This window comes from Aedes aegypti, chromosome 1, assembly GCF_002204515.2.
Source record: "Aedes aegypti strain LVP_AGWG chromosome 1, AaegL5.0 Primary Assembly, whole genome shotgun sequence".
In the NCBI taxonomy this organism is placed as follows: Eukaryota; Metazoa; Arthropoda; class Insecta; order Diptera; family Culicidae; genus Aedes; species Aedes aegypti.
Window position 1 is genome coordinate 170,776,385 of NC_035107.1, and position 12,189 is coordinate 170,788,573.

At 34.9% G+C, this 12,189-nt stretch overlaps 1 protein-coding gene across 1 annotated transcript in view; it reads left to right on the forward strand.

The window, feature by feature from the left end:
• LOC5567765 (neurotrimin) overlaps window positions 1-12,189 on the forward strand; it is a 409,923-nt gene that overhangs the window by 382,243 nt on the left and 15,491 nt on the right. The window contains exon 7 of the mRNA XM_001657614.2: window positions 10,289-10,410. Within this exon, the coding sequence (XP_001657664.2) occupies window positions 10,289-10,410 (122 nt within the window). The remainder of the gene's footprint in view (window positions 1-10,288; window positions 10,411-12,189) is intronic.

Here is a 12,189-nt window from a genome sequence, read left to right on the forward strand (position 1 = left end):
GTAATGGCCTTAAAGCAATCTGTGTACATGACATCGCTCCATATAGGATGCGAGACTGAATCCTAGCAGGGACCGTCAACCAGAACAAAGCAATAGTATTACACGCATCATCGAACCTGATCTGCAACGGATATCAAATAATTATGCCTATTGCTTCCGGTCAAATATTGTTGGTTTGCGTTCTATGGCCATATTCAGTTTCATGTTCCTCCGAATGACTGGTCAAACAGTAACGTTTTGTCCGAGCCGTTTCTAAAGCATGGATTGCTCTAAATTTGTTTTATTCGAGTGTACAATATCGGATTCAGAAAAAAACAAAACAGTTACCTGCCACTGCATGGGGAGAATCAAATTTAACTTCTTGGTGAGCATATTACAGCATGATACGGTGATGGGGATAATAGTTCACATAAATAAACCGAATAAAATATCTGGACAAGTCCTTTTCAACGATTGAAAGATAGAGTTTTCTTTTTCATCATGATTACTTGGACTTAGGAAAATCCAAGTAAATCATTCATTTTACATTTGATTTCTTCAAGTGAATCATTGTCACTTAAGAAACCCTTCATGACATTCTTGAACAAACGTTCAGTTTTGTCACCATAAGTTAAAAAAATGCTTCTTCGCTTAAATATATTTGAGAAACAGTTCGCAAACTTTGTTTCCGGCAATACAGAGCAGTCTCCTTCAATTGCATTTAAGAATAAAAGCTTAATTCCCCTAATGGAGTTCTGAATCATCTGCTCAAACCCTCCAGATTCGGAAATGCTGCCCGCGATTGTCGGCACTAATCGCTTTCTTAAACAACCTAATATGATTTGCTGCTCAAAAAAAATGTCGAAAAGGCATCGAACCGATTGCCGTTTTGCCGAACCATTTTGATGCAATTTTCAGCATTATCCATTTCATCCAAGGAATTCCGAAGAAACGACTTAGTATGGAAGTGACGGGTTTTCCCTGCTAATGAAAAGGATCTAAAGGGTTTATAAGAAACACTGACAGTTCTGTTTTAGTAGCACTGTGGAGTACTGTTTTTTGAGACCAACCTTAGTCTTAAGTCAACGGTTTCAATGCAAAAAGCCATGCTTAACGGTTTATTTTCGTAATGTAAATTTCCTGGACTTCTCAATATCATCGTTCCCGTCACATAGTATTCGAATGAAAAATACGAAATATCGAGTTAAGGAAAGTTGACAGAATATATCTTTAAACGGATGGATTTATTAATCTGCCTTCTACAGTACGAATAGTTTTAGTGAATCCCACAATTTCCAAGTCTACCAGCGCTACTACCGCACAACATGTAACAGAAATCCCATACGACACCGACACTACGCATTCTGCCCCAGTAGTTATTGGGATACGCAGCTATCATTGGGAAAACTGGATTTTCTCGCACCATATCCCATAGATCGCAGCATGTCCCATCGCACCGCACGAATGGCCTTGATTTATGCTGCGGGCCAACATCCTCCGTAGTGGTGAATTCCAATCCCAGGCTGTTGAAAAGAAACGTGCAAAAGTAAATTATCACCACCGTCGTCGGTCACACGTTTATTTGGATTGGACTATGTGGGTATTTATTTATCGATTGTTTTTTGGCTCTTATTTTCAATTCTACTGCACCAAATTGCCTAGCTGGGTAGAGAACACTGTTTCAAATATAGACGTATCTTTTAAAGTCTTTCACTGCCTATGTTAGAATTATAAAACAAAATCTATTACACAACGGTACAAAATTAACAATTTTACACATCCTCCTTCAAATCAATTATGAGTTGACAGTAGTTGCTGAACTTAAGACGCAGTCAGAAATGTTCCAGCATGTCACAACTTTAAGCTACAGGTCGTCAAAGCTTCAAAACATAGGGTAAGGTGGGGTAAAAGTATTTTTTTAAGATTTGTGGCTAGATTCTTAGCGGTTGTTATAAATGTCAAGGTGGACTTATAACCTCGAGATGCTATGAAAAGATTTCATATAAAAAAGCCACGATTCTGTATCGTTTTCAATCTTATACTCAAGAGGTTCAAACTCAAAAAATAATATTTTTTTATATTATTCTAAACATAACATTCATTTCTTATATCTAGGTGTTCTGTGTTAGACAACACTGTCATCCTAATTTGATAAAACAAAATAAAGTTTTTATTAACATTTAGTTAACAACATCACATTCCATTTGCCATAGCAGTTCAGATTGTTTACGGATGAGATGATTATAAGCAGGTGAATAAGAGAAAAAAAAACGTTTTCAATTAACTTAACCTAAATATATAACGCATTAATCGTGGCAATAGAATTGCAACGATTTTTGTCTAAAATTATTAATTATTTTATTGGACATTTGTTCCAATGTTTCAACATTGGATATTCTATGTAACTCATTAGTACAGAACCAATAATTTTATTTCGAATCCTCTGTATTGGTAATAAGAAAAATGTTTATTTTCGCCCCGTAAAGCTTTAAACTCGACTGAGCTTCCAATAAATGAGCTGTTAAAATATGTCAAACCCCTTGATAAAAACTCTATGACATACGCCAATGGAGTGAAAGTTCAATGCTTACCCTAAACATATGCAACCCAATTCCGAAAGTGAAATACATGTATGTAGAAGTGCATACACTGCAACTGAAAGACGATTCTTGTTTTCGCTTCTGTTGGGAATGGCATTTATTGTGAAATTCTTTTGGCCTGTTCCAATCAATGCAGAACGTTTCATCGAACTTTGGCCTATGGAGTCGAACACACATGAATGTGGGGAAATCTAGTACATAATTTAGCAAACAAAGGCGACCACCAACGGCGTTTGCTGTAACTGCGAAGTAAAGGAAGCAGTAATAACAATAAAATTTAAGTACTTTTCCAAAGCCAATTTATCCAGTTTAATTGATTGTGAACGAAAAATACGCTTCGGAAAGCATACTCACTGAGAAATAAAAAAACAAAACTGGAAGTGAACATACTGTAAGAATCAATAACTTGAAGATATAAAAAACAGTTTAATGTTACATATATTTGAGGCCCAAGTAGCCGTAGCTGTAAACGTTATCAAATTCATGGTTTGAATGCGGCCTGTTGCAGATGTTTTTATGGTTGGAATTTTTTTCGCCGTATACGGGTTCAGATTATCTTCGTGCTTAATTGAAAAATTACAAATACAAAAATGATCGATTAGCAAAGAAAGATCTCAACATATTCCTACTGTTAAAGTGCTAGCAAAATAATTAGCTGGGAGCAGACTTCATCCCACTTGGGATGAATGCAAGAAATTAGTAAAAGAATATGGCATACATGTATGTGAAAAACAAGACTTATTTAGGATTCAAACGATAGGTTGATGGGATTCTCGACTAATCAAAATACCGTAACATGAAATGTACCATGGATGGGCCTTCCTTAGCCGAGTGACTAGAGTCCGCGGCTACCAAGCAAAGCCATGCTGAAGGGTTCGATTCCCAGTCGGTCAAGGATCTTTTTGCAATGGAAATTTCTTTGACTTCCCTGAGCATAGAGTATAATCGTACCTGCCACACGATATATGAATACAAAAATGGCAACATTGGCAAAGAAAGATCTTAGTTAATAACTGTGAAAGTACTCATAAGAACACTAAACTGAGAAGCAGGCTCTGTCCCAGTGAGGACGTTGAATCTATGAAATTTGGTCGAAAGACATTTGGTCGAATGACATTTAGTCGAATGACGTTTGGTCGAAAGTACATTTGGTCGAACGGATATTTCGTCGAATGGACATTTGGTCGAAAAGGTTTAGTTGAAACAGAAAGCAAATGAAATTTGGTCGAACCGACATTTTGTGGAAAGAATAGTGCTTGAGTCTAAATAGTATGTAGCATTTTGTCGCTAATGCAAGAGTGATTGAATAATTGAAAAATTCTCAGCCATCTTACAAACAATCTATATACGATTAGCAAAACTTTGATAACCGATTTGATGAACGCTCTTCCAAGGTAGCAATCTACCTCTTGCGGTTTTTTATGTTTCGTTCAGGCATGTTTTGAGATTCGAGATAAGCTGATCTTAAATGGGAACAAGCCAACTTTTTTCACCTTAGTCAACTCGTCTTCTCTTACCCGATACATAGAATTAGCACAGTTTTCATTTTTGAAAATCCAAACTTCTACTGCAAACAACTGTTATTCACCCGAAGTCATCAACACTGTCAGCAAGGCCATATATTTGCTTGAGGATTATTATTAAGCTGGAAGTCACAATAAGCCAATTGGCCATAAGTAGAGTTCTGATTTCCGCATTCAAAATTATTACCCACAACCGTGAGCTGCAAGACCTGGAATTCAAAGAAAGATCCCGAACACTCTCTCCGACTGCTTCCATCAGATGAGCTAATCTTCATTACGAAGAATGATGATAATTCGAAAGAATAATAAATAAAGAAAACATTATGTTCACATCGTTGAGTAATAGCATAACTTGTTGAGCAGTATTTCAAAGAATGATGATATTTTAAAAGAATAATAAATTCACTAGAGCAAAATATTTCAGTCAATGTACTAAAAAACTACTAAAATACATAACTTCAAATTACAAATAAAAACGTGTATTGAATTTTAAAATAAGACTACATAAAATGTCCCATTTTTTATTCAACAACAGTTAATGATTCAGATTATTCAAAGCAATACGTTATCCCATCAACTTTGCAAAACTTAGGAAACAATAATCACTTTTACCAAATAATTCCATTCAACTAATCATCATTCGATCGAAGCCATTTGACCAAATGTCCATTCGATGAAATGTCCTTTCGATCAAATGTACTTTCGACCAAATGTCATTCGACCAAACGTCATTCGACCAAATGTCATTCGACGAAATGTCCTAAAGCCCTGTCCCAGTGAGGACGTTAATGCCATGAAAAAGAATCATGGAACAGATATTCAGGATGATGTCTTTTTTATACTTATGACATCATCAACGAGTATAAAACGAGGCAATGCAGAACATGTCTGGCTGTGTACGATGCCTGTGCCTTTTCGAGATAGAAACGAGGGCTTTAGGACATTTCGTCGAATGACATTTGGTCGAATGACGTTTGGTCGAATGACATTTGATTGAATTACTTTGAAACATTTATTTTGGTCGAATGACGTTTAGTTGAACGGAAGTTTGGTTGAAAACTTATTTTCAAATGGTTCATTGAAAGATCATTTGGTAAAATGGATAATTGTTTTCTAAGTTTTGTAAAGTTGGTAAGATAACGTATTCTTTCGGATAATCTGAATCACTAATGACTGTATAATAATAAAATGGTCATTTTATGTAGTATTATTCTTAAATTTCATACTTCTTCCTATTTGTAATTAGAAGTAATGCCAAAATCTAGGATTAAGAAGAAGTTTGTTTTGTACATTGACTGAAGTATTTGGCTCTAATGAATATATTGTTCTTAGAGAATATCATCATTTTTAAAAAAAACTGCTCAACAAGTTATGTTATTTCTCAACAATTTGAACATTATTTTTTTATTATTTATTATTTTTTGAATTATTATAATTCTTCGTAATGATCTGTTGATTTTTATCTGATGGAAGCATTCGGAGAGAGTGCTCGGATTCTTTCTTTGAATTCCGGGTCTTGCAGATTACGAACGTAAGTAAGATTTTTGATTATGGAAATCTAAATTAAAACGGCAGGAAAAAATTGCTTCATGGCGAAGTGAATGTTAGGTTGATAAATATGTTGAAAGGGCGTCCATCAAATTTAATAACTAAGTTTTGCTAATCGCATATAGTTTGTTGGTAAAATGGCTGATACTTATTCAATTATTCAATAACTCCTATATTGTATGTATGTATGTAGGTAGCCACCATCCTAGCTTGAGTCTTGCTCTGCATGCGGTTCCACTTTACAGTAAAGACAACCTTCATTATCAAACTGAATTCAACATACTATTGTTTGAAGGGCCAAAAGGGGGTGTGGCGGACCCGTAAGTAAAGGCACTTACGCGAAACCCGCGGGAAATAGAGAATCTCCTTCCAATAATATGATCCAACAGAAAGTATAATGAAATTTGCAATATCTGCCAAGTTATCCACGGGATGGTTTGTTATAAGAAGGGCGCGTCAAATCCATTACAACTGTTGGGATAGAAGAACCCATCTACAAGGATGTTACGGTTACTTTAACCCTTGACTCCGGCTGGCACTCCACTCCATTGTCCAGCTGTAACTTCAATGATGCCCTGATGCACCCTCCCAATATCACCCATGTTATATGATTCAATTACATGATTGTTATGTAATAAAATTATATACAATAATTTAAAATATAAAAATATAAGAAATAATGCTAAAAACTCGATGATTTTACCTAGAATCGTTGAATGAAAGATGATTACTATTAAATACATAATAACATATTGTTCGAACAAGACTGAAAAACAAAAATTCAATGACAATGTTGGTCCACGGCCACCTGCTATTATGTTGCTGATATATACTGAAAAAAAAATACATGAATTAAAAATATCGTGGCGGACCCGTAAGCAGAGATACTTACGCGAAACCCGCAGGAAAAACAGTATAATACACAAATAGAATGATGAGAATCGCAGTACTTGTCCAGCTTTCCACGAGATGGTTTGTTAGAAGAAGGTCGATTTAAATCCATTACACTGTTGGAGACATACACCCATCTACAAGGATGTTACGGCACATTCCCCTAAACTCCCGCACTCCACTCCAGCTGCAACTTCAATGATGCCCAGATGCACCCGCCCAATTCCCAACATTTTAAAAAAAGAAATGAATATAATGAAAAAAAAAATGTTTATTGTGTACATGTATGATTGATATAGATTTTATTTCAATTAATGTGATGGATTCAATATCATCTCCAAAAACAATCTCCAGAAATAAATACATTTTGTAGAGAAGAACATGCTGAAAGATAAAGAGCATTGATTAAATTGGTGTCTCCGGTACGCAGACTTCATAATATTCCTGGAACCAATGAAATACGATAATACACCACGCCTGAACTATAATAATTAAATAAAATGAACATTAAGACTGTGTTATGTATGTAGTTATTTGTTATAGCTAGGACAGTAATAAGTAAAATTATATAAAAGTATAATACGCGGACGGGCTACACTATCTCTCCTATTGGCACTCCAATCCTCTGCCTAGTTGTAAGTCCAATGATGCCCTGATAATGCCTCTTCTTTCCCATTCTATGTTATTCATAGTGATATTTAATTGTTATATAAAATTATTTATGTTTCAATATAAATGTTATATGTTAACATAACATTCCAAATGATGTTACGGGCCCTTATTCCTCCATATGTGATTTTCTCGAAAACTTTCACATTTTGAATACTGTTAAATGTTTTAACAGCAAAATATATTTGATATCAAACTACCCTAAAAACTGAGAACAAATTAATTATCGCGTATGGCGAAATAGGAAAACATTATGTCCATAGCTGATACACCTACCCTAACTCTTTTGCGGGTAAATAATTTCATAGATTGAAATTGAGCCTTGATCCATCAGACGTTCGCTACATACATATTGCGATGTCTCACTACATGCTACCATAGTATACAAGTGCAGATGCAACCAATGTCAAAATTGACACATACATACCAGAATAACAACATTGTATTATCCAAATGAAGATCTGAAAACCTTTAGAATATAAATCCATACATAAATATATTAAATTATGAAATACTATAGTATTATTTTCATCATCTGGTACCGCAAGAGCAAATAGTCCGAGACATGCACTTCGGGAACGACCTATAAACATCTCGGAGCAAAGTCATAGAAAACAGTTCGAAGTAATCATGCTTCCTCCGCCTCGACCAACCTGAAAATAAAAACATACAAGCATAGTTTGTATCACTCCCCCCCCCATTCACTTGCCACGACCACAAACCACCAACATTCTGGCACTACACGTAACTCACGCATATTGCAACAATGATGCCGTATGTAAAACTAGTGTGAGTGAAAACTTATCAGTGTGGATAAAAAATAACGCAACATAAAAAACGACATCCTCGAATGAAACATACACAATGTCAATTTATTTGAAGTGAATAGCACGCACACAGCAAACATCACCGAAGAAACACATATCGCGAATTTTATATTATACACAGCTTCAGGTAATACACGGCAGTAAACTCAACACTAATCAGCCACCCGTGTGGGTGTGACACGTACAATTTCACCCGATACGATTTTTTTAACGCACACACGTAAATCTATTTTCGCAACACCATCGATTCATTGTGGAAAAATGGCCGATGAAAAATAAAAGAAACAAGCCACTTCCAAAACTCAAATTTCCATACCGAAAATTGCTTGCACTATGAATCTACATATAACACCGTTCACGTAATATCACAAACATTGTAAAAACTAAATATTTTCATTTATTTTCACTAAATTCGCGAGAAAATCAACAAATATTGGAACTGAAGAAGGAACGACAAACGCCTTGCATCGCACAACGGGCAAAACTGATTATTCAATAACTCCTATATTAGCGACAAAATGCTACTCTCGATGGTGAGACTAAACGTAAAACTTATTTTCCATACTAGAGTTTTCAATCCCGGGAACATTTCCCGGGATTCCCGTTTCCCGGGAAATGATTTCCTGTTTCCCGGGATTCCCTTATTTCCCTGGATTTCTGTATTTCCCGGGTAGTTCTATTAAAAAAAAAGGATTGACCGTTCATTTTCAAACCAAATCTATCATATAATTTACTTTTCATATCATTCTTACCAATGACCTCACTAGATCACAAGTTATACTTCGATATTGATTTGTTGTTTTTTTTTTGGTAATCAAATAGTTGTTGATAAAATGGATAGTTCTTTGACGATATGTTTTTTTTTCCTAAATAGATTATATGCTATACAAAATACAGGATTTTTCGAGGGATCCTCCATGAATTGAGCACGCTCATAAAGTTTTCATGGATTTAACCGTCACATTTTCTATCGTTAGACTCTAGTTGGTTTTTATTCTAGTGCTTGAAAGGTTTGATTTAATGTTGGTACAGGTCGGACTCGATTATCCGTTGTATCGATTTTTTAAATCCGGATAATCGAATCTTACTAATAATCGAATCACTAAAAGAAAAATAAAATCGGCATTGAAAGAACTTAAATATTATCATTTTTCGTTGTTTTATTTATATAATGCAGAGGCGTAGCCAGAAGTTATTTTTAGGAACATTAGGGGTCTTGGGAAGAAATTATTTTGACCGGCATACAAAAAACCTCTTTTTCAAACCCCCTCTTTTTACCTACATCCAAAGTTGCAAAACCGTTCATATTGTATATTGCAATACCAAATTATCTCAATGCATAAAATTTCAAAAATAAAAATATCAAAGAACAAACTCCGGATAATCGAGTCTAAAAGTCCAGAAAATCGAATTCCATATAATCGAGTCCGTCCTGTTCATATTATTTGAACTTCATACGATTTGTCAAGAATAATCTCCATATGGACTCAATATTATAATTTGTGTTGTTCTGAAGCCTAGCGTACACAACAAAATCAATAGATTTTTTTGAGAAACATAAATAAATTACTTACAAAAAAGAGAATGTAGGTACCATACAAGTTTACTGGTATAAAAGATATATCAAAAATACGAATAATAAAAAAAATCATCAAAATTGCTTTATTTTCATGTTTTTGAAAATTTCCCGGGATCCCGGGATTTCCCGGGAAATGGCAAATTTATTTCCCGTTTCCCGGGAAATCAAATCCCGGGAAATTTGAAAACTCTATTCCATACTATTTAGAATACTGTCCTTTCCACGAAATGTCGGTTCCACCAAATATCATGCTTTCTGTAGCAACTACACCTTTTCGACCAAATGTCCATTCGACGAAATGTACTTTCGGCCAAACGTCATTCGTCCAAATGTCATTCGACCAAATGTCATAGATTTAGAAACGAGGTATTACCACTTCAGTCGTCGCGCAGTTGTATTTTGTACAACACTGTTGAAAAACCCTCGCTTCTCGTTCGCAACAGCAGCGTGGTGGTTCTGACGGTGGCAAACCACGCCACGACTGGAAGGTTAAAATACTTTCAAATTCTGTTCATAGTATCCACTGCGTTGAATACTCTTAGAACACTTAGAATCAGACCTTGGCTTAGTGAAGCTATAATGCCAAAAGAATAATAACATCCCAATCAAATCTAAGAGTAGAACAAAACAGCAATAATAGCTCAATACGTTTTCTTTCTACTTTATTTACAGGTATCTTGGTATCAAAACTCGTTTCCTATTCAACCAACCGATAGACGGACGATGTCATCGAGAGGAAATCGACACACGCTTTCTATCCGCCATGTGCAACAGGAAGATTTTGGCAACTACAGGTGAGTTTACTCCACGGAACACTATTACCACGAACGACTGGCTCTACCCTATTTGACATAATGTCATTTGGGATAATGTCGTTTGGCAAAACGTGATTTGACATTATGGTCATTAAAAAAAAAGAAATAACACAAACGTATTTATTATATTATATTTATATTATATCTTTAAGTGATCAATAGGAGCAAAATAAGTTATCTGTACGGCAAAGCTAAATGAATCTGCCATGCAGAAATATATTGAGGGGTTCGTGGCCCTGCGGTTAGCGGCGTCAGTCGTTTGGGCGTATGGTGCCACGAAGTGTGGGTTCGATTCCCGCTCCAGTTGGTATAAAAACTTTTCGTCGAACGAAAATATAATAGAACATTATGTACATTTGTATGAGAGGACAAATTTTAAACTATAAGCGCTGTTTTCTCAATGCATACTTTTTCCATATGGGACAGTTATGCTTTTATGAGCATTATTTGCATCTCCCCAAAACAAAAATGGTTTCTATAGAGCGGCAACAACATTCTTAAAATAGGTTGGAATAGCAGAGAACAATTATTCTGAAATTGAAATTTTGAAATCATACTGGTGCTTTATGGGTTATACCAGTACTTCCCAAACTGTGCGCCGCTGCGCCCTGGTGCGCCGTAGCACTTCTCCAGGTGCGCCGCGAATTGATTCATAACAAACTTGAAAATGAAATCTTGGTTTTGGAAAACCTTCAAAAGATCACTGATTGTCATTAATTCGTAATAAAATACCTTATGCTAACATGGTCAAATATCTTAACCTAAAATTATCGGAACATTCTCTTTCATGGCAACACTCAATAACTGTTATTCAATCATTAATTTCTTAGAAAATATTGAAAGCGCTTTTCTGGCTATGCAAAGTGTGCATCGCAGTTGCTAGTATAGGCTCTGTTACCGATTTGTTTGATAAGCCTTACTATATGAACAGGTCTTTACAAGTAAAAAAGGTGGTAGACTATAATTTGGGATTTTGAAGCATTACCATTGACCTAGAACAGTTATTTTTCGAATGACGGTTAACAAAGTTTATTATAAACCCATTTCTTCAAAATTTAACAAGATTTTAAGAAAAAAAGTAGTTTTGCCAAATCAAAGCCCTTATATTACTTTTATTTTGATTAATACACTACACCCAGTTTTTCTTTGACTTTTGAATATTTAAAATCGAATTTCTTGAATGTTATCAATCCCGTTTTCAGCCTTTTTGCATTTGATTGCAATAAATTCTAAACGTTCATTCTTTCAAAAATAAACATTCTCTCACTGAAAAATATGTTGATTAAATCTGACAATTAATAAATTATTATTGCTGATTATATTTTGCAGTGAAATAATCACTTATAAACAAATATTGTTTTTCACAATTATCCTTTTATTTAACCGGAAGGCTAAATATCCCAATGTTACTCGAAGTTATACAAGGAATTAATTTATGATTTCAAGGCTATCTTTAAATCTACACAGTTGACCTAATAAGAGACATATTTTTTCATTCTCATAGATATTTTAGCTCCACGATATGGGATTTCTGTTCTTATAAAAACCATGTGCTTAAATCCCAGCGTAAAACTAGCATTCGGTTTAAATGGTCGCAAAGTTTATAGAAATCTTACTAAAAAAAAAAAAAAAAAAAATAAAAATTTTCACCTCCAGCGTTTTCTATACTGGTGCGCCGCACATTTCCAGAAAATTGCTTAGGGCGCCACGATCTTAAATAGTTTGGGAACCTCTGGGTTATACAAACGGGTTATGTAT